At 47.5% G+C, this 26,076-nt stretch overlaps 1 protein-coding gene across 1 annotated transcript in view; it reads right to left on the bottom strand.

The window, feature by feature from the left end:
• Nucleotides 1-7,293: 7,293 nt before the first annotated feature.
• LOC140407875 (EEF1A lysine methyltransferase 3-like) overlaps nucleotides 7,294-26,076 on the bottom strand; it is a 29,269-nt gene continuing 10,486 nt past the window's right edge. Inside the window, exons 3-4 of the mRNA XM_072495096.1 lie at nucleotides 11,962-12,073; nucleotides 7,294-8,164 (exon numbers count right to left, since the gene is read on the bottom strand). Coding sequence (XP_072351197.1) covers nucleotides 7,776-8,164; nucleotides 11,962-12,073 — 501 coding nt within the window. The 3' untranslated portion in view covers nucleotides 7,294-7,775. The remainder of the gene's footprint in view (nucleotides 8,165-11,961; nucleotides 12,074-26,076) is intronic.

The following is a 26,076-nucleotide window of genomic DNA, read 5'->3' on the forward strand; positions in this document are numbered from 1 at the left end:
GCCACCTTCAGATGTGTCTCTTGGAGCATGGCCACGTCCGCCTTCAGTCCCTTTAAGTGCGCGAACACTCGAGCCCTCTTCACCGGCCCATTCAGGCCCCTCACATTGCACGTTATCAGCCGGATTGGAGGGGCTCTCACCTCCCCCCACGCCCCGCCGACTAGCCATCTCCTTTTCTGGGCCAGTCCCGTGTCCACGCCTCCCTCACCCTCCAGTCCCCCAGAGGGGGGACCCCCGTCCCGACCACCTCTTCTGTGTCCCATTCCCTTTCGGCCAGTGCAGCAGCAACCCTTTTTTCCCCCCCCTCCCCCCCTCCCCTCCCCCCCGCTAGACCCCTGTCTAGCTTTTTTGCTCCCCCCATGTCACTCCCGTAAGTCAGCTGACGCCTGCTGACCCCGGCTTCCCCCGCCGTCCCATTGACCTCCCCGCGTGGGAGTCTCCCTATCCATATGCATTCCTTCATTTCCCTTCCCGCCTTTCTTCCCACGCGCAGGAAAAAACCACGCGCTTTCCAAAGCCCGCTCCGCCCCCTCTGGCGCAGCTCCTGTCGCGGCCTTGTCTCTCTCCCCCAGCCCATGTAACATTTCCTGCGCGTGATTGACCCCCTATATACAACAACCATCACACATCAAACCCCAAAACATCCCCCCACCCTCACAAACCCTCAGTTAGTGTCCAACTTTTCGGCTTGTACAAATGTCCACGCCTCTTCAGGCGTTTCAAAGTAGTAGTGTTGGCCCTTGTATGTGACCCACAGTCGCGCTGGCTGCAGCATTCCGAATTTCACTTCTTTCCGGTACAACGCCGCTTTGGCCCGGTTGAAACCCGCTCTCCGCTTTGCAACCTCCGTGCTCCAGTCCGGGTATATTCGGATCTCTGCATTGTCCCACTTACTGCTCCGCTCCTTCTTGGCCCATCTCAGGACCCACTCTCTGTCCGTCAACCGGTGGAACCTCACCACCATCGCCCTTGGCGGCTCATTTGCCTGGGGCTTCTTCGCCAGCACCCGATGTGCCCCATCCAACTCCAGCGGCCTCGAAGGGGCCTTCGTGCCCATCATCGTCTCGAGCATCGTGCTCGCGTATGCCCCGGCATCAGCCCCCTCCACTCCCTCAGGGAGACCCAGGATTCGCAGATTCTTTCTCCTCGACCTGTTCTCCAGGTCTTCGAGTCTTCCTGCCCACCTCTTGTGTAGCGCCTCGTTCTGCTCCACTCTCACCGCCAGGCCCACGAGCTCATCCTCGTTCTGACTGACTCTTTTCTGTACCTCCTGGATCTTAGCTTCGCGGGCCTTCTGCGTGATCCCAAGTCCTTCAATTGCCGAAAGCATAGGCGCCAACATCTCTTTGCGCATCTCCTCGCGCTGCTCCTCGAAGCAGCGCTTGATGAACCCCTGCAGCTCCCCTTTGTCCCTGGCCGCCGCCATTTTGTTTTCTTTCCCTCGCTTCTCCCGTTGCTCCAGTGCCGCTCCTTTGGCCGTTACACTTCTGGTCCATTTCATAGAAGTTGGCAGTGTTTGCTTCACCAGTCTGCCCCAAAAAGTCTATGGAAACTCCTGAAAAAGGTCTGAGAGTTGGTTCCAGACGGGAGTTGCCGAATGCGCGACCTACTCCTCCATGGCCGCCACCAGAAGCCTCGTCCCCGCCTCTTCAATGGCCCTGGTAGATTCTTTCACAGTTGTTCCCTCTGCTGCTAGAATTCACCTTTGATAGAGTCAAGTCAGATTGCAGCTTTAAGCTTGCCCTTCCCCCGCCTGCATGCTAGAAGGGGCCTCTGTCTATTGCTGCAGCTCAAGCCAAATCCTTCACTGTTTCTGCCGGGTCTGGCAGCCAAAAGACACAACGTTCCTGGGGGACACCGTCAGGGGAATGCTGCAGTCTTCTTCCCACACCGGGAAATGTCAAACAAATGCCGTGGGGGCCCTGTAAAAGAGCCCAAAAGTCCATTCCAAGCGGGAGCTGCCGAATATGCGACCTAGCTCTGCATAGCCGCACCCGGAAGTCGTTTTCATAAAATATCAATAACAAAATGAGAAAGAAAAAAGAACCCAACAGGGTTAAGTACAAAACACAATCTAAAAAAGCAACCCCCCCAAATCCCTCCCCCCCGTACCTAAATAATAAATTAACATTAACACCCCGACTTAAGACAACAGGTGTATACACCCCTCAGACCCTTCCAGTGTAAATAACATAAACAAAAATAAAGTAAACCCCCCCCCCACCCCCCGAGCTGCTGCTGCCATTGACCAATGTCTAGCGTTATGCCATAAAGTCTAAGAACGGTTGCCACCACCTAAAGAACCCTTGTACCGACCCTCTCAAGGCGAATTTCACCCTCTCCAATTTAATGAACCCTGCCATATCGCTGATCCAGGATTCCACGCTTGGGGGCCTCGTATCTTTCCACTGAAGGAGAATCCTTCGCCGGGCTACCAGGGATGCAAAGGCCAGAATTCCGGCCTCTTTCGCCTCCTGCACTCCCGGCTCCTCTGTCACCCCAAATATTGCGAGCCCCCAGCCCGGTTTGACCCTGGATCCTACCACCCTCGACACCGTCCTCGCTACGCCCTTCCAAAATTCCTCCAGCGCTGGGCATGCCCAGAACATATGGGTGTGATTTGCTGGGCTCCCTGAGCACCTAACACACCTGTCCTCACCCCCAAAGAACCTGCTCATCCTTGTCCCGGTCATGTGTGCCCTGTGCAGCACCTTAAACTGTATGAGGCTGAGCCTCGCGCATGAAGAGGTAGAGTTCACCCTCCCTAGGGCATCTGCCCATGTCCCCTCTTCAAAGATCTCGGAAACTTACCAGGTGATGCAGAAGGAGGAGGCCTCGGTGGTGGAGGTAAAAGGTAAATGGGAGGAGGAGTTGGTAGGTATATTCCCTACCTGCATTAGACCTTCCAAAATGCATCACCTCACATTTGTCCGGATTAAACTCCATCTGCCATCTTTCCGCCCAAGTCTCCAAACAATCTAAATCCTGCTGTATCCTCTGACAGTCCTCATCGCTATCCGCAATTCCACCAACCTTTGTCTCGTCTGCAAACTTACTAATCAGACCAGTTACATTTTCCTACAAATCATTTATATATATTGCGAACAGCAAAGGTCCCAGCACTGATCCCTGCGGAACACCACTAGTCACAGCCCTCCAATTAGAAAAGCACGCTTCCATTGCTACTCTCTGCCTTCTATGACCTAGCCAGTTCTGTATCCATCTTGCCAGCTAACCCCTGATCCCGTGTGCCTTCACCTTTTGTACCAGTCTACCTGAGGGGCCTTGTCAAATGCCTTACTGAAGTCTATATAGACAACATCCACTGCCCTATCTGCATCAATCATCTTTGTGACCTCTTCGAAAAACTCTATCAAGTTGGTGAGACACGACCTCCCCTTCACAAAACCATGCTGCCTCTCACTAATACACCCATTTGCTTCCAAATGGGAGTAGATCCTGTCTCGAAGAATTCTCTCCAGTAAGTTCCCTACCACTGACATAAGGCTCACCGGCCTGTAGTTCCCTGGATTATCCTTGCTGCCCTTCTCAAACAGAGGAACAACATTGGCTATTCTCCAGTCCTCCGGGACATCACCTGAAGACAGTGAGGATCCAAAGATTTCTGTCAAGGCCTCAGCAATTTCCTCTCTAGCCTCCTTCAGTATTCCAGGGTAGATCCCATCAGGCCCTGTGGACTTATCCACCTTAATATTTTTCAAGACGCCCAACACCTCGTCTTTTTGGATCTCAATGTGACCCAGGTTATCGACACACCCTTCTCCAGACTCAACATCCACCAATTCCTTCTCTTTGGTGAATACTGATGCAAAGTATTCATTTAGTACCTCGCCCATTTCCTCTGGCTCCACACATAGATTCCCTTGCCTATCCTTCGGTGGGCCTGGCTACCCTCTTGCTTTTTATGTACGTGTAAAAAGCCTTGGGATTTTCCTTAACCCTATTTGCCAATTACTTTTCGTGACCCCTTCTAGCCCTCCTGACTCCTTGCTTAAGTTCCTTCCTACTTTCCTTATATTCCACACAGGCTTAGTCTGTTCCCAGCCTTCTAGCCCTTTTCTTTTTGACGAGGCCTACAATATCTCTCGTTATCCAAGGTTCCCGAAATTTGCCGTATTTATCCTCCTTCCGCACAGGAACATGCCGGTCCTGAAGTCCTTTCAACTGACATTTGAAAGCCTCCCACGTGTCTGATGTTGATTTACCCTCAAACATCCACCCCAATCTAGGTTCTTCAGTTCCTGCCTAATATTGTTATAATTTGCCTTCCCCCAATTTAGCACATTCACCCTAGGACCACTCTTATCCATTTGTTTATTCGTCTTATTGGTATAATGGTATTGAAGGCGGCTGTGGTCTATGAACAGCAGTCTTACATAGGTATCCTTGTTGTCGAGGTGTTCAAGCGTTGATTGCAGAGCCAGTGAGATAGCGTCTACTGTGGACCGATTGTGGCGATAGGCAAACTGCAGTGGATCTAGACCATCTGGGAAGCTGGCAGTGATCTGTCTCATGACTAGCCCCTCGAAGCATTTCATGATAACAGATGTTAGGGCCACCGGTCTGTAGTCGTTGAGACAGGCTACCTTGTCTTCTTTGATACTCGTATTATGGTGGCCTTCTTGAAGGAGGTGGGGACCTCAAAGCGGAGGAGTGAGGTGGTGAAGATATCTGCGAATACACTCGTCAACTGGTCTGCGCAGGCTCTGAGTGCTCGCCCAGGGACTCCGTTGGACCCCGCCAGTGGAAACAACCTCCCTGCTTCTATCTTACCTATTCGCTTCATAATTTTATATGTTTCTAAACACTAAAAAAATATTATTTGGCAGATTGCAAAAAAGCCAAATGGAACATTGACCTTCATTTGGCTGGACTAGGAGCGGAGGTTAAGTTTCAGTTGCACATACGGCATTTGTTGGATTGCTTCTCATGGACCTGTATTCAGCTCAGAGCAGCAAAGCTGCACTGGCATTGCAGCGGCTGCAGTGCAAATTGACCAGATTTATTCTGTGGCGAAAAGGTTTAAATTTGTATCAAAGGTTAACAAGCTAGAAACACGGGTATTGAGGATGGCGAATGGATTAGATAGGGGAGATCAAGAAAAAGAGGTAATTCAATGAGACCCAATCAGACTGTTAATTTGGAACTTTCAACAGGTTTAGTCCAGTGCAGCACCTTTGAAAATGCTGCCTCTCATGTAGTCTTAGTTTATTGGGCGCAATAATTAGAAAATGAGTCTTCCTTGAATGCACATATGCAACCACCCACATTGCGTTGGAGACCAAATAGTTACATGAATTGTTTTGCTTGCTAGTGTCTTGACCGCCAAAGACCATCACTGTACACTCTGAAATATATAGATAACCAAGCCAGAAAAGAACAATATTTATTTCACTGAAGATGGTTGTCAATGCATCAAATAATCCTTTTGCGCTCGATGCTGGGTTCAAATATTGTTGAGAACCCAAATACTCATGGACCCTTCTCCTGAGTGGTGAACGGTTCCCTTTACCCCGAGAGGGAAGTAGGACATTAAACTCCTTTGCGTCTATTCTGCCACTAATTTTAGATCTTAGCAAGTCTGTACATCAATTCCGTTTATCTGCCTTGGTTCCATATCTCTTAATATTCTTGTCTAACAAAATATGTCAATCTCAGTTTCGAATGTTTCAGTTGAACAACCTTTGAAAACTTTTGGAACAAGAATTCCACATTCCCACCAGCATTTGTGTGACCCAGTGCTGACTGACAACAATCCTGATGGGCACAGTTATATTGTAAGGAATGTCCTCATGGCCTGGACTCTTTCATCTGAAGAAACCATTTCTCATTCAACTTCATCACATCTTCGAATCATCTTAAGCAGATCTATCACCCTTTAATCTTCTACACTTGCGTAAATACAAACCCTCTTAGCCCCGATACAATACCAGCAAAGTTGTCTTGCGCTGACCACAAGGGAAATATTGCCTTTTTCTGTACTTGAAGACCCTAAATCTCTCTACGCCACCAAAGTTCCTATCCTCTCAGCGTGTAGAAAAAAATTGGGTCTATCGTTCTTAATTCGAAAGTGGATGAGCTCACATTTCTCCAGATGGACTTTAATCTGCCATCAGTTTGCCCACTCATTCTGCGTGGTGATATACAGTTTCATATCTCAAGTAGAATTATATATGTATTATCATATGATACGTTATTTCAATCCATGAATCGTTCAGCGCCAAGGACTTGTTAAAATGTTCCACACCATGCGGTGCCAAGCTGTAAACTGATAAATGTAATTTATTATTATGAGTATTGTTATTCATTACTTTCATAGAGTGGTACCATTTGAAACCACATGGTTTTGGAAGAGAAAAAATCAAACAAGTTATTGTTTATTCTGCAAGACCTGTTCCATTCAAGTACTGGAGCAAAGTCAATATTTCTCACCGTTTTATTGTATCCAGTACAAAATAATTAACATTTATAGATGACAGGGATATACACCAGACCAGAGCTATTCTGATATTCCCAATGTTTGATGCACAATAAAGTTCTACTCTATTATATTCCAAGTGCTTGCACTATGAAGGTATTTGTGTTATGACTTAATCCCCGTAATGCAAAAGAAAATGCTCCAGTGATTCCAAAATGTAACGACTGGAGGTAGTGATAGTGAATAAAAAAATAGCATACCGCAGAACTTTAATTTTAGCACCAGATCCAAATCCTTCCTCTCAAAAAAGCAAAGGACTCACCTTTGTAGATTTAGTCCATTACGTTAAGTCGAGTTGGATTGAGGCAGTGTGAGAAAAAGGAACCAGGCTCATGCCTGGGGCAGCACGGTAGCAGAAGTGGATCGCACTGTGGCTTCACCGCGCCAGGGTCCCAGGATCGATTCCCCGCTGGGGGGTCACTGTCTGTGCGGAGTCTGCATGTTCTTCCCGTGCCTGTGTGGGTTTCCTCCGGGTGCTCCGGTTTGCTCCCACAGTCCAAAGACGTGCAGGTTAGGTGGATTGGCCATGCTAAATTGCCCTGAGTGACCAAAAAGGTTAGGAGGGGTTACGGGGGATATGGTGGAAGTGAGGGCTTAAGTAGGTCGGTGCAGACTCGACAGGCCGAATGGCCTCCTTCTGCGCTGTATGTCCTATGCTCACTAAAATTATGCGGATTTCAGTTCATCAGATAAATCGTGACCAGATTAAGCTGGGAAGCTTTATTGTAGGAGTAGGATTGTTTTTTGGCTACACATCCAATCGTAACATTCAAATTCCAATAAATGCAAGCGGGTGAAACAATAGGCTTTAATTTGAAGTTTACCATTCAGCATAATCATCGGTATTCCATATTCTAGCATACAGAGATTGAATTCCAGCCATAAGGGCTACTGGGATAACACCTGGGATAAATGTAGCATCTTGCAATCAGATTTCGCAATGGAGGAAATGAGAGCCTTTAAGGTTAAAAGGAAGAATGACGCTGAAGATGGTGGGGCCATCGAAGGTTAATTACATTCTCAGAGTTAGAATGAAACTGAAGGTAGGCGATTAGAAATTTTGAAACGTACTCCTTCAGTGAGCGGGCCAGAACTGAATAAATAAAAGTTAATGTGCATTTCAAAATATAGTTACCAATTAAATTGCGCCCCGTTTGATTTCTCGTATTTAATTCAAACTGACCGTTGAAAAGTTAATAAACCTCGTTTATTCCTCTGAACTGTGTTAAGTGGAAATGGATCGTTGTCTCTCCCCGTCTTTTTATCATAAATAGTTCTAATTGCCTGGAACCTTTTTGGTTACTTTGAAAATACTGTTGGGCCCGCTTGTATGGATGACCTCGCTATGAAACAGCTCTGGCACGAACTCATCGTGGAATTGGGCGGAGCCTTCTCTATATTTCACATCAGAACACAGGTAAATTGTCGTCTTCTCCCGGCAGAAATGGCGCAGTGTCTTCAAAAGGTTTGGAAATTGCGTTGGGTTGTAAACTACGTCCGATCCCAGAACGACATCAACGTCGGCTGGAAATGTATCCTGATCGATGCCCCAGGCCAGGGCACGGGTTTGTACGCGGTGTCTGGAGCTGGATGGGACGTTAGCAACGACGTTGTATTCAATCTGCTTCACAACGTTTGGTCTGTCCGTCATAATGACATCTCCACCTGGTAAATATAATAAAAGACCACAATTATTCTGCTGTGTCCCCACAGCGCCAGCTGCAACATCCATTCTGGTCACAGGGGCAGAGATAGAGACTAAATATAATTCTGTAAAAGAAGGGTTACCTGGGCTGAGTGTGAGTGAGACAGGCAATAGCAGAACAGCACATCGATTCGGAAGCACGTGTCCTGAACAGGATTGTGTAGATTTAAATCAGACACACGCGCTGCTCTGCATGTGTTGACAGTGTATGCAGATTTCACCGGAACATTAATGAAGATCAGATCATGTGGATGTATTTATGTATGTGGACAGTGGGGAGTGTTATAATATTCGAGATCTAATGAACTGTCATTACAGAGAGACTCAAATCAATTGACCCGAAAGTGTACATTTGAAGACAATGAGTATGGTTCTATTTAACTTCCTTCCACAAACGCGATGAGAGATTTACAGAAAAACATGTTCGATGTTTTTTTTAAAAAAGGATGCCTATTTTAAAATGAAACGCGTAATACCTGAGTCTTCGCGAATCCAATCTTTGTCAAGCAAAGGGAATATAATGGACAGCAAGATATTCAGAACCTCCTCTTGCTTTCCTATTAGTATTTGTTCCTTTCTTCCTTTTATAAGTGCATTAAGTACTGTTGTACTGTTGTGTGTTGGGGCGGGGGGAAGATCATTCTAAGGTAACTGATCAATATTCGGAAAATGAGGGCAAAGGGTTCGGGAGGTTTGGTACAGAAATGTGTATGTCTCTCTTGGGGAGACCATCAATTGGATTCAACTTGAATTTGAATTGTTTTTTGGAGCAAGCAATGACATGGATTATGGGTTTACCCTGTCAACTTGTGCATTGGTTTTGTAACTTTGAGAATATGAGACAATACAACTATTAATGAAGATGTTATTAACATGTGGCGGCGGAACGGCAACTTCTTTCTCACTCCACTTTACTGGCAGAAGGCTGTATCCTTTGCCACCTGGATCTAATATTCAGGTAGATTTAATAATTGGACCATTCTTTCATATAATTTTGGCCTAGCAACACGAGTTTTATTTCTTTCCGACCAATTGCAGTGCAGATCAGTTTAATTCCTGCTGCTGGATGTGGAGGTCCACTCGGTTGCACACAGGTCCCACAAGATGAGAAGTTTTTCTTTTCTATAGATATTTCCTGACCTGGAAACATTTACTTCAGCATCGCTTAGCGTGTGGGTCGAGTAGTTTGTATCACCTGACCTAAGCAGCCAATATTCACCTGGGTATTTGCGGTCTCCCATATGGAGCAGAGGTCACCGGATAATATCAAAGCGATCTCTGTGCCACATTTCTCATTTCAGACTATTAAGCGCAATGGAAGCCATGTGGATAAATAGTTATAATATAAACCAGCCATAGTCTAACTGAACAGAGGTGCAGACTCGAATAGTTGAATTACCTAATTCTTATCTTAGATTCCATTTTTGCCTACAAGGTAAACACCTTGAAGCGCAAATAGAACAAACAAGAGCGGGTTTGACCTTTTGGTCCCTCGAACCTGCTCTTGCATTCGATATTGTGGTTCCTCACCTGATTGTGGCCTCAACTCCACGTACCCTCTGCCTCCACACACCACAACCTCCCCCACCCCGGTAGAACTCCGTCTTGAATACATCCAATGATCCAACTGCACAGTGCTCACTAGAGAACGCATTTGAAAGGCCTAACGAAACAAAACATTCTCCTAATCTCAGTCTTAAATGGGAGACTCCTAGATTAAAACCGTGTCCCCTACCGTTCGAGACTCCCCACAAAAGAAGTATCCTCTCAGCGGCCATCTTATCAAGTGCCCTCTGGATCTTATATATATTAAGAAGATCATATCTCATTCTTCGAAACTCCTCTGGGGAAAAGTCCAACCTTGTTAACCCCCTTAACCCAGGAATCAGTCGAATGAACCTTCTTGAAAGCAATTATATATTTTCTTAATCAATGAGACAAAAACTGCACACAGGCCACCAGTTGTGGTCTCACCAAGGCCATTGACAGCTGTAGCAACAGGCCCCTAGTTTTATGATGGTTTCCCTTTTAAACGCGCGAACATTCCATTTGCCCCCCTAATCACGTGCTGTGCCTGCTTAAAAACTTGATGTGGAGATGCCGGCGTTGGACTGGGGTGAGCACAGTACGAAGTCTTACAACACCAGGTTAAAGTCCAACAGGTTTGTTTCGATGTCACTAGCTTTCGGAGCGCTGCTCCTTCCTCAGGTGAATGAAGAGGGCCTACAAGGCGAGGGGTTACACGCGAGAACACCACCCACCAGGTACGCGGTATGTACTCATGCGACTCGGCCAACGTTGTCTACCTCACACGCTGCAGGAAAGGATGTCCCGAAGCGTGGTACATTGGCGAGACCATGCAGACGCTGCAACAACGAATGAACGGACATCGCGCAACAATCACCAGGCAGGAATGTTCCCTTCCAGTCGGTGAACACTTCAGCAGTCAAGGACATTCAGCCTCTGATCTCCAGGTAAGCGTTCTCCAAGGCGGCCTTCAGGACGCGCAACAACGCAGAATCGCCGAGCAGAAACTTATAGCCAAGTTCCGCACACATGAGTGCGGCCTCAACCGGGACCTGGGATTCATGTCACATTACATTCATCCCCCACCATCTGGCCTGCGAAATCCTACCAACTGTCCTGGCTTGATGCAATTCACACCTCTTTAACCTGGGGTTACCCCATCTCTGGATCTGTAAAGATTTAATCACCTGCTAATGGTCGCATTCCAAGCATTGTTTGGCATCTTTGAATTTGTCTATATATGTGTTTCTGGAACATACCTCTTCATTCACCTGAGGAAGGAGCAGCGCTCCGAAAGCTAGTGACATCGAAACAAACCTGTTGGACTTTAACCTGGTGTTGTAAGACTTCGTACTGTGCTTAAAAACAGGTTGTGACTGATGGAGAAGGTCACTCCTGCACCTCTGTACCGCAGAGTTCGACAATCTCTCTCCATTTCAACAGTATACTGCGTTTATCATCCTCCTCCCAAAATGGACAGGTTCACATTGCCCCACATTATATTCCATCTGCCAAATATTTGCCCACTCAACCTATCTAAATCCCTTTGTACACTCTTTGACTCGATAGACCGATTGGCCTCCTTCTGCACTGTAAATTCTATGATATTCTATGATGCCCTCTTGGAGATCAACTGTTTCCATCGGCGGAAGCATCCAGAACTAAAGATGCCGGTTTTAGATGATTGGTGAAAAACGGATGGCGGGATGGGAAAAACAAAACGGTTCTGTTCAGGCCGTGTTTCGAATCCAATATTTACTGCCTGAACGCTTGGAGGAGGAAGATTCGCTTGTGCTTCTTTTAAGGAAGTTGGATAATTATCTGAAAGGGAAAATAAAAATGCAGAACTATCGGGAAAGGGAGGCGGAGTGAGACTCGTGAAGCTGCCGATGGGGAGAGCTGGCAGGAAGGGCCGAGCTGAAACCATTCTATGATCTCATGATACTAACTATATGGATATCTGTTTTAAGGACGGCACAGCACTGAGGACCCGGGTTCGATCCCGGCCCGGGGTCACTGTTCATGTGGAGTTTGCATGTTCTCCCACAGTGTCTGCGTGGGTCTCACCCCAAAGATGTGCAGAGCAGGTGGATTGGCCACGCTAAATTGCCCCTTATTTGGGGGGGGGGGGGGAGAATTGAGTACTCTAAATTTAAAAACGAATGCATATCCATTTTAATTAGTAAATGGAGGGGTAGAACCGGAAATTACAACTGTAGGATTAACTTACCTAGCAGCGCCACTAAAATGCCCACAATTCCGGTCCCAGACCCGAGCTCAATCACCTTCTTCCCAGTAAAATCAAACTTCTCAGCCTCGAAATACCGACAAAGAACCGTCGCCTGAAAAAAGATACACTCATGTAACGACAATTATTTGCAAAATGCGCAAAGCTCGAGGGTAGAGTTGGAAAATGGAGGGAAGGTGAGAAGTTGTTAAAAGATCACCCAAGCGCCTTGGTGGAGGAAGCTTACAGCAGTATTCAGAATCATCCCAAACTCTTGGCTTTAGGGTGGGAGTAAGGAAAGTCACCCATGTATCTCTCCATGAAAATGAAATAGAATCTATGTTAAGTTTATGGATTATTTATGATTGCACCGCTGGCTAGACCAGCAGTTGTTGCCCATCCCTAGTTGCCCTGAAGGAGGTGGAGTTTATCTGCCTTGTCGAACAGCTGCAGTCTCTAAGGTGTTGTTACAGCCACTGAATGGATAGGGAGGGAGTTCCAGGATTTTGACCCAGCGACTTAGACTCCTCATCATCTTGAATACCTCTATCAAATCTCCGGTCAGCTCTCGTTCTAAGGAGAACAGCCTAGCTTGTCTAACCTATTCATGTCAAAATTAGTCACACTTGCCTCCTCTGCATGTATTGCCAGTGACGCAGATTTCACCGGAAGATTAATGAAGATCAGATCTTCCACGCTGATAAAGGAACATCTGTGATTCTGGGTGACTTTAATCTGCATATAAATTGGCTGACTCAAATTAGTCACAGTACAATGTAGGAGTAATTTCTGGAGTGTATAGGGAATGGTTTTCTGGATCACTATGTTGAGGAACCAACAAGGGAACAGGCTATTTTGGACTGGGTATTGTGCAATGAGAAAGAATTAGTTGACAATCTAATTGTGAGAGAACCCTTGGGGATGAGTGGTCATAATGTGGATGAGTGACCATAATATTGTAGAATTCTTTATCGAGCTGAATAGGAGGCAATGATTCTGAGACTAGGGTTCTCAATAAAGGTAACTATGATGGTATGAGGCATGAGCTGGCTATGACAGACTGGGAAGCATTACTGAATGGAAGGACAGCGGACAGGCAATGGCGAATAGATTAACTCCAAAAGTTGCTTATTCCTATTTGGCACAAGAGAAGAACACCACAGACTTTGCTCCTGTCTTTACAAAGGAAGACATGAATAATGTACCGGACATTCTGAGAAACAAAGTTTTAGTGCGGAGCTGAAGGAAAGTAGTATTAGTAAAGAAATAGTTTGGGGGGAATTAATGGGATTGAAGGTGGACAAATCTCCTGGGCCGGATAATCTTCATCCCAGAGTACTTAAGGAAGTGGTTCTAGAAATAGTAGATGCACTAGTGGTCATTTTCCAAAATTCTTTGGACTCTGGAATGGTTCCTGCAGATTGGAGGGTAGCGAATGTAAGCCTGCTATTCAAAAAGGGAGGTAGAGAAAAAAAAACTATAAACCAGTGAGCGAATCATCGGTAGTAGGGAAGTTGCTGGAGTCTATTATCAAAGGTTTCAAAGCATCACATTTGGAAAGCAGTGGTGTAATCAGCATGGATTTACGAAAGGGAAATCATGCTTGCCAAATCTACTACAATTCTTTGAAGATGTAACTACTAGAGATGACCAGGGAGAACTAGTGGATATGGTTTATTTAGACTTTCAGAAGGCTTTCATATAGCAGGTTAATATGTAAAGTTGTAGTGCATGGGATTACGGGTAGTGTCTTGAGATGGATAGAAATATGGTTAGCAGACAGGAAGCAAAATATTGGAATAAAGGGGTCTTTTTCTGATTGGCAGGCAGTGACTAGCGGGGTACTGCAGGGATCTATGCTAGGACCTCAATTGTTCACATTATATACTAATGATATGGACGAGAGAACTAAATATATTATCTCCAAATTTGCAGATGAAACAAAGCTGGATAGGAGGATGAGCTGTGAGGAGGACGCAGAGATGCTTCAGTGGGATTTGGACAGGCTGAGTGAGTGGGCACATGAATGGCATATTCAGTATCATGTGGATAAATGTGAGTTATCCATTTCGGTAGCAAAAATAGGAAGGCAGATTATTATTTGAATGGGTGTAAATTGAGAGGGGTGGATACTCAACAAGACCTTGGTGTCCTCGTGCATCAGTTGCTGAAAGTAAGCGTGCAGTAAATCAGAAAAATGATACGTTGGCCTTCATAGCGAGAAGATTTGAGTACAGAAATAAACATAGTTTACTGCAATTTACTGATGGTGGGGGAGTCCAGAACTAGTGATCATAGTTTGAGGATAAGGGGTGAACCTTTTAGGACTGAGGTGAGGAGAAACTTCTTCACCCAGAGAGGGGTTAAGTTGTGGAATTGAAATGAAATGAAAATCGCTTATTGTCACAAGTAGGCTTCAATGAAGTTACTGTGAAAAGCCCCTAGTCGCCTCATTCCGGCGCCTGTTCGGGGAGGCTGGTACGGGAATTGAACCATGCTGCTGGCCTGCCTTGGTCTGCTTTAAAAGCCAGCTATATAGCCCAGTGTTCTAAACCAGCCCCTTAATAATAATCTTTTATAGGCTTCCGGGTGCGGCGATGACCAGCTAGGTCACACGTTTCAGCAGCTCCCGGTGGAACGGACTTTTGGGCTCTTGATAGGAGCCCCAACGGCAACTTTAACGGCAAAAAACACTGTGCTGTAATCCAGAAGGGAATCCCCCCTGGACACGGATGGAAAAAAGAGAGGAAAGTGGCTGGATTGCGGTGGATCCTCTAGAGCAACGGCCAGGAAGGCAGGCACAAAGCAAGATGGCGTCGGAAGGAGGCAGTTTAATATGGGGCCCTGACCAACAAGAGTTCCTGCGGTGTTACGTGGAAGAACTCAAAAAGGAGATGAAGAAGGAGCTGTTGGCCCCGATATTACAAGCGATTGAGGGGCTAAAGGAGGAGCAAAAGACCCAGGAACAGGAGCTTCGGGTCGTGAAGGCAAAGGCTGCTGAGAATGAGGACGACATACAGGGCCTGGTGGTGAAGACGGAGATGCACGAGGCACAACACAAAAGGTGTGTGGAAAGGCTGGAGGTGCTGGAGAATAATGCGAGGAGGAAGAATTTAAGGATTCTTGGTCTTCCCGAAGGTGTAGAAGGGGCGGACGTCGGGGCATATGTGAGCACGATGCTGCACTCGTTAATGGGATCGGAGGCCCCGACGGGTCCGCTGGAGGTGGAGGGAGCCTATCGAGTTATGGCGCGAAGACCGAGGGCTGGAGAAATTCCACGAGCCATAGTGGTGAGATTTCTCCGATATAAGGACAGAGAGATGGTCCTCAGATGGGCAAAGAAAACTCGGAGCAGTAGGTGGGAGAACGCGGTGATCCGCGTGTATCAAGATTGGAGTGCGGAGGTGGCGAGAAGGAGGGCAAGCTTTAATCGGGCAAAGGCGGTGCTGCACAAACGGAAGATTAAATTTGGAATGCTGCAATCGGCAAGACTGTAGGTCAAACATCAAGGGAAACACCACTACTTCGAAACGGCAGACGAGGCGTGGACATTTATTGTCGAGGAGAAACTGGAGTGAGCGGGCCATAAAAAGAACGTTTGGGACAAAGTGGTGGGGTGAATATGTGGGATGAAGGGGGGGAAAAGAGGGAAGAGATGACTTCCCAAGTTGTTAATCCTGCGACCCTGTAACTTTTCTCTCTTCCCCATGTCGTGGGGGAGGGGGGGAGGGAGGATGAGGAGCTGAGGGCGTCGGCCATTGGGGGCGGGGCCAAAAGGGAAGCGTGGGCTTTGTTCCCGCGCTATGGTAATCACAGCGGGAACAGGGAAGCAGGCAGGAGGGGGCCTCGCACAGTGTGAGCTGAGGTCACGGGGGGAAGCCGAGGTAGGCCAGAGTTTGCTGACTTCTGGGAGCAACATGGGGGGTGCAATTACGCTAGTTTGGGATCTAGCGGGGGTGGGTTAACTGGGTTGCTGCTGCTGGGGAGAAGGGGGAGCTGGTATGGGGGGGGGTGGTCGGGGCGGGGGGGCGCCGCTTGGGGGAGGTATGGCTACGTGGGAACCGGGTGAGGAGCTGGATTGAAAAAGGAGATGGCTAGTCATCAAGGGGGGGGGGTAAAGAGCCCCCCAACCCGGTTGATCACGTGGAATGTGAGAGGGCTGAATGGGCCGATTAAGAGGGCACGGGTACTCGCACACCTAAAGAAACTTAAGGCAGATGTGGTTATGCTTCTCATTCGGGGCTAGACGCAAAAAACAGGGGGGTGGCCATACTAGTGGGGAAGCGGGTAATGTTTGAGGCAAAGACTATAGTGGCGGATAGTGGGGGCAGATACGTTATGGTGAGTGGCAAATTGCAAGGGGAAGCGGTGGTATTAGTGAACGTGTATGCCCCGAACTGGGATGATGCCAACTTTATGAGGCGTATGTTAGGACGAATCCCGGACCTAGAAGTGGGGAAGTTGGTAATGGGTGGAGATTTTAATACGGTGCTGGACCCAGGGCTGGACAGATCGAGGTCCAGGACCGGAAGGAGGCCGGCTGCAGCTAGGGTGCTTAAGGACTTTATGGAGCAGATGGGAGGAATAGACCCCTGGAGATTTAGTAGACCTAGGAGAAAGGAGTTTTCGTTTTTCTCCTATGTCTACAAAGTTTATTCACAAATAGATTTTTTTGTTTTGGGAAGGGCACTGATCCCAAAGGTGACGGGGATGGAGTACACGGCTATAGCCATTTCGGATCATGCTCCACATTGGGTGGACCTGGAGATAGGGGAAGAAAAACAACAGCGTCCACCCTGGAGAAGGGACATGGGATTATTGGCAGATGAGGGGGTGTGCTTAAGGGTGAGGGGGTGTATTGAAAGGTACTTGGAACTCAATGATAATGGGGAGGTACAGGTGGAAGTGGTCTGGGAGGCGCTGAAGGCAGTGGTTAGAGGGGAGCTGATATCTATTCGGGCACATAAAGGAAAGCAGGAGGGTAGGGAAAGGGAGCGGTTGTTGAAAGAACTTCTGAGGGTGGACAGACAATATGCGGAGGCACCGGAGGAGGGGCTGTACAGGGAAAGGCAAAGGCTACATGTAGAATTTGACTTGTTGACTACGGGTAATGCAGAGGCACAATAGAGGAAGGCACAGGGTGTACAGTACGAATACGGGGAGAAGGCGAGCAGGTTGCTAGCCCACCAACTGAGGAAAAGGGGAGCAGTGAGGGAGCTAGGGGGGGTGAGAGATGAGGAGGGAGAGATGGAGCGGGGAGCGGAGAGAGTGAATGGAGTGTTCAAGGCATTTTATGAAAGATTATATGAAGCTCAGCCCCCGGATGGGAAGGAGAGAATGATGTGCTTTCTGGATTAGCTGGAATTTCCTAAGGTGGAGGAGCAGGACAGGGTGGGACTGGGAGCACAGATTGAGACGGAGGAAGTGGTGAAAGGGTTTGGGAGCATGCAGGCGGGGAAGGCCCCGGGACCAGACGGATTCCCAGTTGAATTCTATAGGAAATATATGGACTTGCTGGCCCCGCTACTGATGAGAACCTTTAATGAGGCGAGGGAAAGGGGGCAGCTGCACCCGACTATGTCAGAGGCAACGATATCGCTCCTCCTAAAGAAGGAAAAAGACCCGCTGCAATGCGGGTCCTACAGGCCCATTTCCCTCCTGAATGTGGACGCTAAGATTCTGGCCAAGGTAATGGCAATGAGGATAGAGGATTGTGTCCCGGGGGTGGTTCATGAGGACCAAACTGGGTTTGTGAAGGGGAGACAGCTGAATACAAATATACGGAGGCTGCTAGGGGTAATGATGATGCCCCCACCAGAGGGGGAAGCGGAGATAGTGGTGGCGATGGATGCCGAGAAAGCATTTGATAGAGTGGAGTGGGATTATTTGTGGGAGGTGCTGAGGAGATTTGGTTTTGGGGATGGGTATATCAGGTGGGTACAGTTGCTGTATAGGGCCCCGATGGCGAGCGTGGTCACGAATGGACGGGGGTCTGACTATTTTCGGCTCCATAGAGGGACGAGGCAGGGTTGTCCTCTGTCCCCGTTATTGTTTGCACTGGCGATTGAACCCCTGGCCATAGCATTGAGGGGTTCCAGGAAGTGGAGGGGAGTACTCGGGGGGGGGGGAGAAGAACACATTTGTTGCTATATGTGGCGGACCCGGCGGAGGGGATGCCAGAGATAATGCAGATACTTTGGGAGTTTGGGGATTTTTCAGGGTATAAACTGAACATGGGGAAAAGTGAGTTGTTTGTGGTGCATCCAGGGGAGCAGAGCAGAGAGATAGAGGATTTACCGTTGAGGAAGGTAACAAGGGACTTCCGGTACTTGGGGATCCAGATTGCCAAGAATTGGGGTACATTACACAGGCTTAATTTAACGCGGTTGGTGGAACAGATGGAGGAGGACTTTAAGAGATGGGACATGGTGTCCCTGTCATTGGCAGGTAGGGTGCAGGCGGTTAAAATGGTGGTCCTCCCAATATTCCTTTTTGTGTTTCAGTGCCTCCCGGTGGTGGTCACGAAGGCATTTTTCAAAAGAATCGAGAAGAGTATTATGAGTTTTGTGTGGGCTGGGAAGACCCCGAGAGTGAGGAGGGGATTCTTGCAGCGTAGTAGGGACAGGGGGGGGCTGGCACTACCGAGCCTCAGTGAGTACTACTGGGCCGCCAATGTTTCAATGGTGTGTAAGTGGATGGGAGAAGGGGAGGGAGCGGCGTGGAAGAGATTGGAGAGGGCGTCCTGCAGGGGGACTAGCCTACAAGCAATGGTGACGGCACCATTGCCGTTCTCACCAAAGAAATACACCACAAGCCCGGTGGTGGTTGCTACATTGAAAATTTGGGGGCAGTGGAGACGGCATAGGGGAAGGACGGGAGCTTCGGTGCAGTACCCGATAAGAAACAATCATAGGTTTGTTCCGGGGAGAATGGATGGGGGATTTGGAGCATGGCAAAGAGCTGGGGTAGTACAACTGAGAGATCTGTTTGTAGATGGGACGTTTGCGAGTCTGGGAGCGCTGACGGAATGCATTTCGGTACATGCAATTTTTGCGAGGCAACAGGTGAGGGAATTCCTGCAGCTCCCGACGCAGGAGGTGCAGGATAGAGTGATCTCAGAGACATGGGTGGGCGATGGTAAGGTGTCGGACATATACAGGGAAATGAGGGACGAGGGGGAGATCATGGTAGATGAGCTGTAAGGGAAATGGGAAGAAGAACTGGGGGAGGAGATTGAGGAGGGGCTGTGGGCTGATGCCCTATGTAGGGTAAACTCATCGTCCTCACGTGCCAGGCTAAGCCTGATACAATTTAAGGTGTTACACAGGGCGCATATGACTGGAGCACGGCTTAGTAAATTTTGGGGGGTAGAGGATAGGTGTGCGAGATGCTCGAGAGGCCCAGCGAATCACATCCACATGTTCTGGTCATGCCCGGCACTACAGGGGTTCTGGGTGGGGGTGGCAAAGGTGCTTTCAAAGGTGGTGGGGGTCCGGGTCGAACCAAGCTGGGGGTTGGCTATATTTGGGGTTGCAGAAGAGCCGGGAGTGCAGGAGGCGAGAGAGGCTGACGTGTTGGCCTTTGCGTCCCTAGTAGCCCGGCGCAGGATATTGTTAATGTGGAAGGAAGCCAAACTCCCGGGTGTGGAGACCTGGATAAACGACATGGCAGGGTTTATAAAGTTAGAACGGATTAAGTTTGTGTTAAGGGGTTCGGCTCGGGTTCACCAGGCGGTGGCAACCGTTCGTCGATTACCTCACAGAAAGATAGAGGGAATGGAAAAGAAGTAGACAACAGCAGCAACCCAGGGGGGGGGGGGGCAAGGGTGGGGGGGAGGAATCAAACGGACTCTCAGAGATGTTATTGTATATGTATAATATGTATAGGTATTTGTTATAGGTAATTGTATGTTGGATTGTATTTTTGGAGAGGATTTATTTTGGACACGGCAGTTGCCATTCAGTTTTGTTTTTGTTTATATATTATTTATTTATTTGTTTAAAACTGGCCACTGTTATTTATATTGCTTTATTGTTGTGTAAAAGAAACACTACGTACTGTTATGTTTGGCCAAAAATCTTGAATAAAATATTTTATTTTTAAAAAAATAATCTTTTATTGTCACAAGTATGAAGTTACTGTGAAAAGCCCCTAGTCGCCACATACCAGCACCTGTTCAGGTAAGCTGGCACAGGAATTGAACCCGCGCTGCTGGCCTTGCTCTGCAACACAAACCAGCTGTCTAGCCTGCTGAGCTAAACCAGCCATGTGGTTCTACTGCAGAAAGAAGTTGAGGCCAAAGCGTTGTATAATTTCAAGAAGGATTTAGAGAAAGCTCTTGCGGGCTAAAGGGATCATGGGATATGGGGGGGGAGGGGGGGGTGAAGCGGGATTAGGGTATTGGACTTGATGATCAACCATCATCCTAATGAATGGTGAAGCAAGCTCGAAAGGCCGAATGGCCTCCTCCTGCTTCTATTTTCTATATTTCTATGTAACTAAAGTCCCTCATTGCTGGAACCATTCTCGGACATCTCTTCTGCACTCTCTCCAATGTTTTGACAGTCTTCTGAAGTCACGTTCGTGCCACACAAGCTTGGAAATGGTTTAGGTCTTGCTGCATTTGGACATGTACAGCTTCAGTATTTGAAGAGTTGCGAACGATGCTGTACATCTGTGAACATCTCCACCTCTGACTTTATGATGGAAGGAAGGTTGTTGATGAAGCAGCTGAAGAGGCTCGTGTTGTAAATAATAATAACTTATTGTCACAAGTTGGCTTCAATGAAGTTACTGTGAAAAGCCCCTAGTCGCCACATTCCAGCACCTGTCCGGGGAGGCTGGTACGGGAATTGAACCCACGCTGCTGGCATTGTTCTGCATTGCAAGGCAGCTATTTAGCCCACTGTGCTAATAATAATGATAATCGCTTATTGTCACAGGCTTCAATGAAGTTACTGTGAAAAGCCCCTAGTCGCCACATTCTGGTGCCTGTTCAGGGAGGCTGGTATGGTTAAACCAGCCCCTTCGATGCACTGGAACAGTTTGGCTAAGGGCAAGTTTAGGACCAAATGTCTTCAGTACAATTGCTGGAATGTTGTCAGGGTCCAGTCTTGAGCTGCTAGATCTATTCAAAGCAAGGCAACAAATCCTCCATCCACACACCGACCAGAGTGAATAACCTCATTGGACACAACTATTCCCTTAACACTGCATACTCTCACTGTCTCCCAGGCTCGAAAAGAAGTAGTCACTCCAGGAAGCGTGGAAAACGTGCAGGCTTACAGGTGAGAGTGAAACACCACGGCCCCAAAGCCCCTCTGCCTAGCTTACTCCTAATGTCCAATCTCTAGAAAACAAGCTAGATCAACTTAAAGCCAGACTCACCTTTCAAAGAGAACTAAGGGATGGCTGTGTACTCTGTTTCACAGAGATGTGGCTCCCTCCTGCTTCACTGGACTGTGCCCTATAACCAGAGGGCTTCTCAATCCACCGAATGGACCATAAGGCAGTCTCAGGCAAGACTACGGGAGGTGGGGTCTGCCTCCTGATCAACACCTCCTGGTGTCTAGATGTAGCAACACTGGTGACTTTGTGCTCCCCGGACCTAGAATACCTGACGCTAAAATGCCCCCCCCCTACTACCTTCCACGGGAATTCAGCTCTGTTATCCTGACGGCAGTTTACATCCCACCCCATGCGAACGTGAAAATCGCACTGGATGCAATATTCACCACCACAAATAGTCATGAATCGAAACATCCAGAGGCCTTGTTCATTGTAGCTGGGGACTTCAATCAGGCCAAGCTCAAGGGTGTACCACCAAGTTACCACCAACATGCTATCTGTTCCACCAGAGGCCCAATCTCCCTGGACCTCTACTACACAAATATAAAACATGCCTACCGCTCTATTTCCCATCCACACTTTGGCAAATCTGACCACAAGGCTGTGCTCCTGCTCCCGGCATATAAGCAAAAACTGAAGTGGGAGAATCCAACAAAGAAAGTCGTGCATTGTTGGTCTGAGAAATTGGATGATCTCCTCCTGCTTAGAGTCAGTGGACTGGTCAGTATTTAAAAACTCTGCGAACAGCCTGAATGCCACTACAGTAACTGACTTCATTAGTAAGAAGTCTTACAACACCAGGGTAAAGTCCAACAGGTTTGTTTCAAATCACTAGCCTTCGGAGCACTGCTCCTTCCTCAGGTGAATGAAGAGGTCCTCTTCATTCCTCTTCATTCACCTGAGGAAGGAGCAGTGCTGCGAAAGCTAGTGATTTGAAACAAACCTGTTGGACTTTAACCTGGTGTTGTAAGACTTCTTACTGTGCTCACCCCGTCCAACGCCAGCGTCTCCACATCATGACTTCATTAGTTAATGTGTACAAGACTGTGTGCCAAAGAAGCAAATCCATGTGTTTCCCAACCGGAAACCCTGGATGAACAGGGATATCCACTGCTTGCTAAAGTCTAGGTCTGAGGTGTTCAAGTCAAGCGACCCTGACCTACACAAGAAAGCCAGATATGATCTAAAGAAATCCATCAAAGATGCCAAAAGACAGTACCAAGCTCAAGTCCCAGGCTAGCCACACGGACCCCGCTGTCTATGGCAAGGTCTGCAAGACATAACGGGCTGCAAGATGAAGACATGTAAAATCGCCGGCTCCAATGCACCCCTCCCTGATGAACTCAATGCATTCTATGCCCGCTTTGAGCAAGAGGTCAGCCAGAGCGAGCCCTACACCCCAGAAGCCGCAGATGAACTTATTTCTGAGATCACCATTGCAGACGTCAGAGCAGCCTTCTCGAAGGTCAACCCACGAAAAGCCACTAGCCCGGATGGGGTACCCGGACGAGCACTCAGGTCTTGCACGGATCAGCTGGCGGGGGTATTCGGAGACATCTTCAATCTCTCTTTACAACAATCTGAGGTCCCTATCTGCTTCAAGAAGACGACCATCATTCCTGTACCAAAAAAAAAGCCAAGCAGCATGCCTTAATGACTATCATCCAGTGGCTCTGACATTCATCATCATGAAGTACTTCAAAAGGTTAGTCATGGCATGAATCAACTCAAGCCTCCCGGATTGTCTTAATCCACTACAGTTCGCCTACCACTGCAACAGGTCCACAGCAGACGCCATCTCCATGGCCCTGCACTCTACCCTGGAACACCTAGATAATAAAGACACCAATGTCAGACTCCTATTTATCGACTACAGCTCAGCCTTCAACACAATTATTTCTACAAAACTCATCTCCAAACTCCGTGGCCTTGGCCTCGGCTCTTCCCTCTGCGACTGGATCTTGAACTTTCTAACCCACAGACCACAATCAGTAAAGATAGGCAACAACGCCTCCTCCACGATCATCCTCAACACCAGTGCCCCACAAAGGTGTGTCCTCAGCCCCCTATTATACTACTGATACACATATGACTATGTGGCCAAATTCCCCTCCAACTCGATTTTCAAATTTGCAGATGACACCACCGTAGTGGGTCGGATTTCAAACAATGACGAGACAGAGTACAGGAATGAGATAGAGAATCTGGTGATCTGGGGCAACAACAATAATCTCTTCCTCAATGTCAACAAAATGAAGGAGATTGTCATCGACTTCAGGAAGCATCGTGGAGAACATGCCCCTGTCTACATCAATGGGAACGAAGTAGAAAGGGTTGAGAGCTTCAAGTTTTTAGGTGTACAGATCACCAACAACCTGTCCTGGTCTCCCTATGCTGACACTATAGTTAAGAAAGCCCACCAACGACTACTTTCTCAGAAGACTAAGGAAATTTGGCATGTCAGCTACGACTTTCACCAACTTCTACAGATGCACCATAGAAAGCATTCTCTCTGGTTGTATCACAGCTTGGTATGGAGCCTGCTCTGCCCAAGACCGCAGGAAATTACAGAAGATCATGAATAAAGCCCAGTCCATCATGCAAACCAGCCTGCCATCCATTGACTCTATCTATAATTCCTGCTGCCTCGGAAAGGCAGCCAGCATAATTAAGGACCCTATGCACCCCAGACATACTCTCTTCCACCTTCTTCCATCAGGAAAAAGATACCAACATTTGAGGTCAGGTAGCAACTGACTCAAGAACAGCTTCTTCCCTGCTGCCATCAGACTTTTGAATGGACCTACCTCATATTAAGTTGATCTTTTCTCTACACCTTGCTGTAACTGTAACATTATATTCTGCAGTCTCTCCTTCCTTCCCTATGTACGGTATGCATTGTTTGTACAGCATGCAAGAAACAATACTTTTCACTGTATACTAGTACATGTGACAATACTAAATCAAATCAAATCAAAATCTATCCCATTTAGCACGATGGTAGTGCCACACAACATGATGGAAAGTATCTTCAGTGTGAAGATGGGACTTTGTCTCCATGAGGACTGTGTGGTGGTCACCTCTACTGATACTGTCATGGGAAGCAAGTTGGTAAGGTATGCTTTTCCCTCTTTTTGGTTCCCTCACTCCCTGCCACAGGTCAGTCTAGCAGTTTAGAACCCGGCCACTCCTGACAATGGACATTGAAGTACCCAGACTATATTCTGTGTACTTGCTTCTTCCAAGAGAAGTTATTCATTGGCTAATACCAACTGTAGATCAATCTGCTGCCACCTCTGCTGGGTCTGTCCTGCTGGTGATAGTGGTGTCTGGGACATTATCTTTAAGGTGTAATTCCGTGAGTATGAGTACATCAGGTTGTTGCTTGGCACTTTCCAGAGCCTTTGTAGCGGCACGTCTCCTTCCCTAAAGTAGTGGACCAGGTGGACTTTTACGACAATGGTTTCATAATAATAATCGCTTATTGTCACAAGTTGGCATCAATGAAGTTACTGTGAAAAGTCGCCACATTCCGGCGACTTTTGGGGGGGGGGGGGGGGGTGGTACGGGAATTGAACCCGCGCTGCTGCCTTGTTCAGCATTACAAGCCGGCTGTTTAGCCCACTGTGCTAACCCAGCCCCTCATCGCCATCATGGTCGTCATTAGGTTTTAGAATTATTATCTGCCGCGGTGGGATTCGAACCCAGGTTCCCATAGCATTACCTGGATCTCTGGGTTACTAGTCAAGTGACAATACCACCGCCTCCCCTTCTTTCTATCTCATAATGACGGTTATTTCTAACACCCAGAGTAGGTTTTTAACTGAACCGCAAGCGCACTCTGTATTTGTGTTGCTGTTATGTTCTATGTTCATAATGTTTTGACGGTGAATCAAATAAAGGAGAGAGGTATAATGGAGAACGGACTGTTCGAATCCCACTGCAAATCAGCAGTTGGGCTCACTGTGGAAACAGTGTGAGCAGCCATGGATGGAGATCAGTCTTTAATTAGTTAGACTCCATTTCCACTGCATTGCAGGTCTGAGATAGTGAGTGTGCGCTTTGAATGTGTACTGAAAGGTACTGTCGAGGTTGAACACTGCCACCTCGAGCACACATTTCAGATCACGATACCTGACAGAACTGGAAGTCATCGGTTAGTCACCAGCTTGTCGGACTATTTCTGCCACTGAACCGCAAAAGGCGAGTTCCTGGAGTGGAGAGTTGTCATTGCAGGATGCCCCTCTAATAGGTCTTGTGTACACGGTTACACAGGGGTTCAGTGAGCAACAGTGCCAACACTACAACGGTGCTTAACTATTAAAAGAGCGTAAGGCGCGATTTTCTTTCAATATTATATTGTTGTGTGTACCCTGAATTTTGCCGGTATGTTTTATTTGAAGTAAGAAGCAATTATGCCGAGAACCCCTGTCAGAAACAGTCTGCCTCAGCGCTGGTTAGAGTTGTGGAAATGCTTCAGAAGTTTTCTGCACAGAAAGATTACAGTTATAAAAGGAGCTCTGGTTTTTAAAGATGTGTACGTGCAGATTTCACAGGTGTTAAATTTGGCTCAAGGGGTTGCTACATATTCTGCGTCAAAATACTGTGGCTTCAAGTTTCACTCCAGGGACGTGAGCATATGACCTCGGCCGACCCTTTCGTCAAGCACAATACAATGTTTTCCACAACACTGCAATGACTGCTGTTCCAATAAATATTTGGTTCTGGTTTTATATTTTAGTTGCCTTGAGTCTAGCATAGCACTTGAAA

This window comes from Scyliorhinus torazame, chromosome 2 (genome assembly GCF_047496885.1).
Source record: "Scyliorhinus torazame isolate Kashiwa2021f chromosome 2, sScyTor2.1, whole genome shotgun sequence".
Taxonomy (NCBI): Eukaryota; Metazoa; Chordata; class Chondrichthyes; order Carcharhiniformes; family Scyliorhinidae; genus Scyliorhinus; species Scyliorhinus torazame.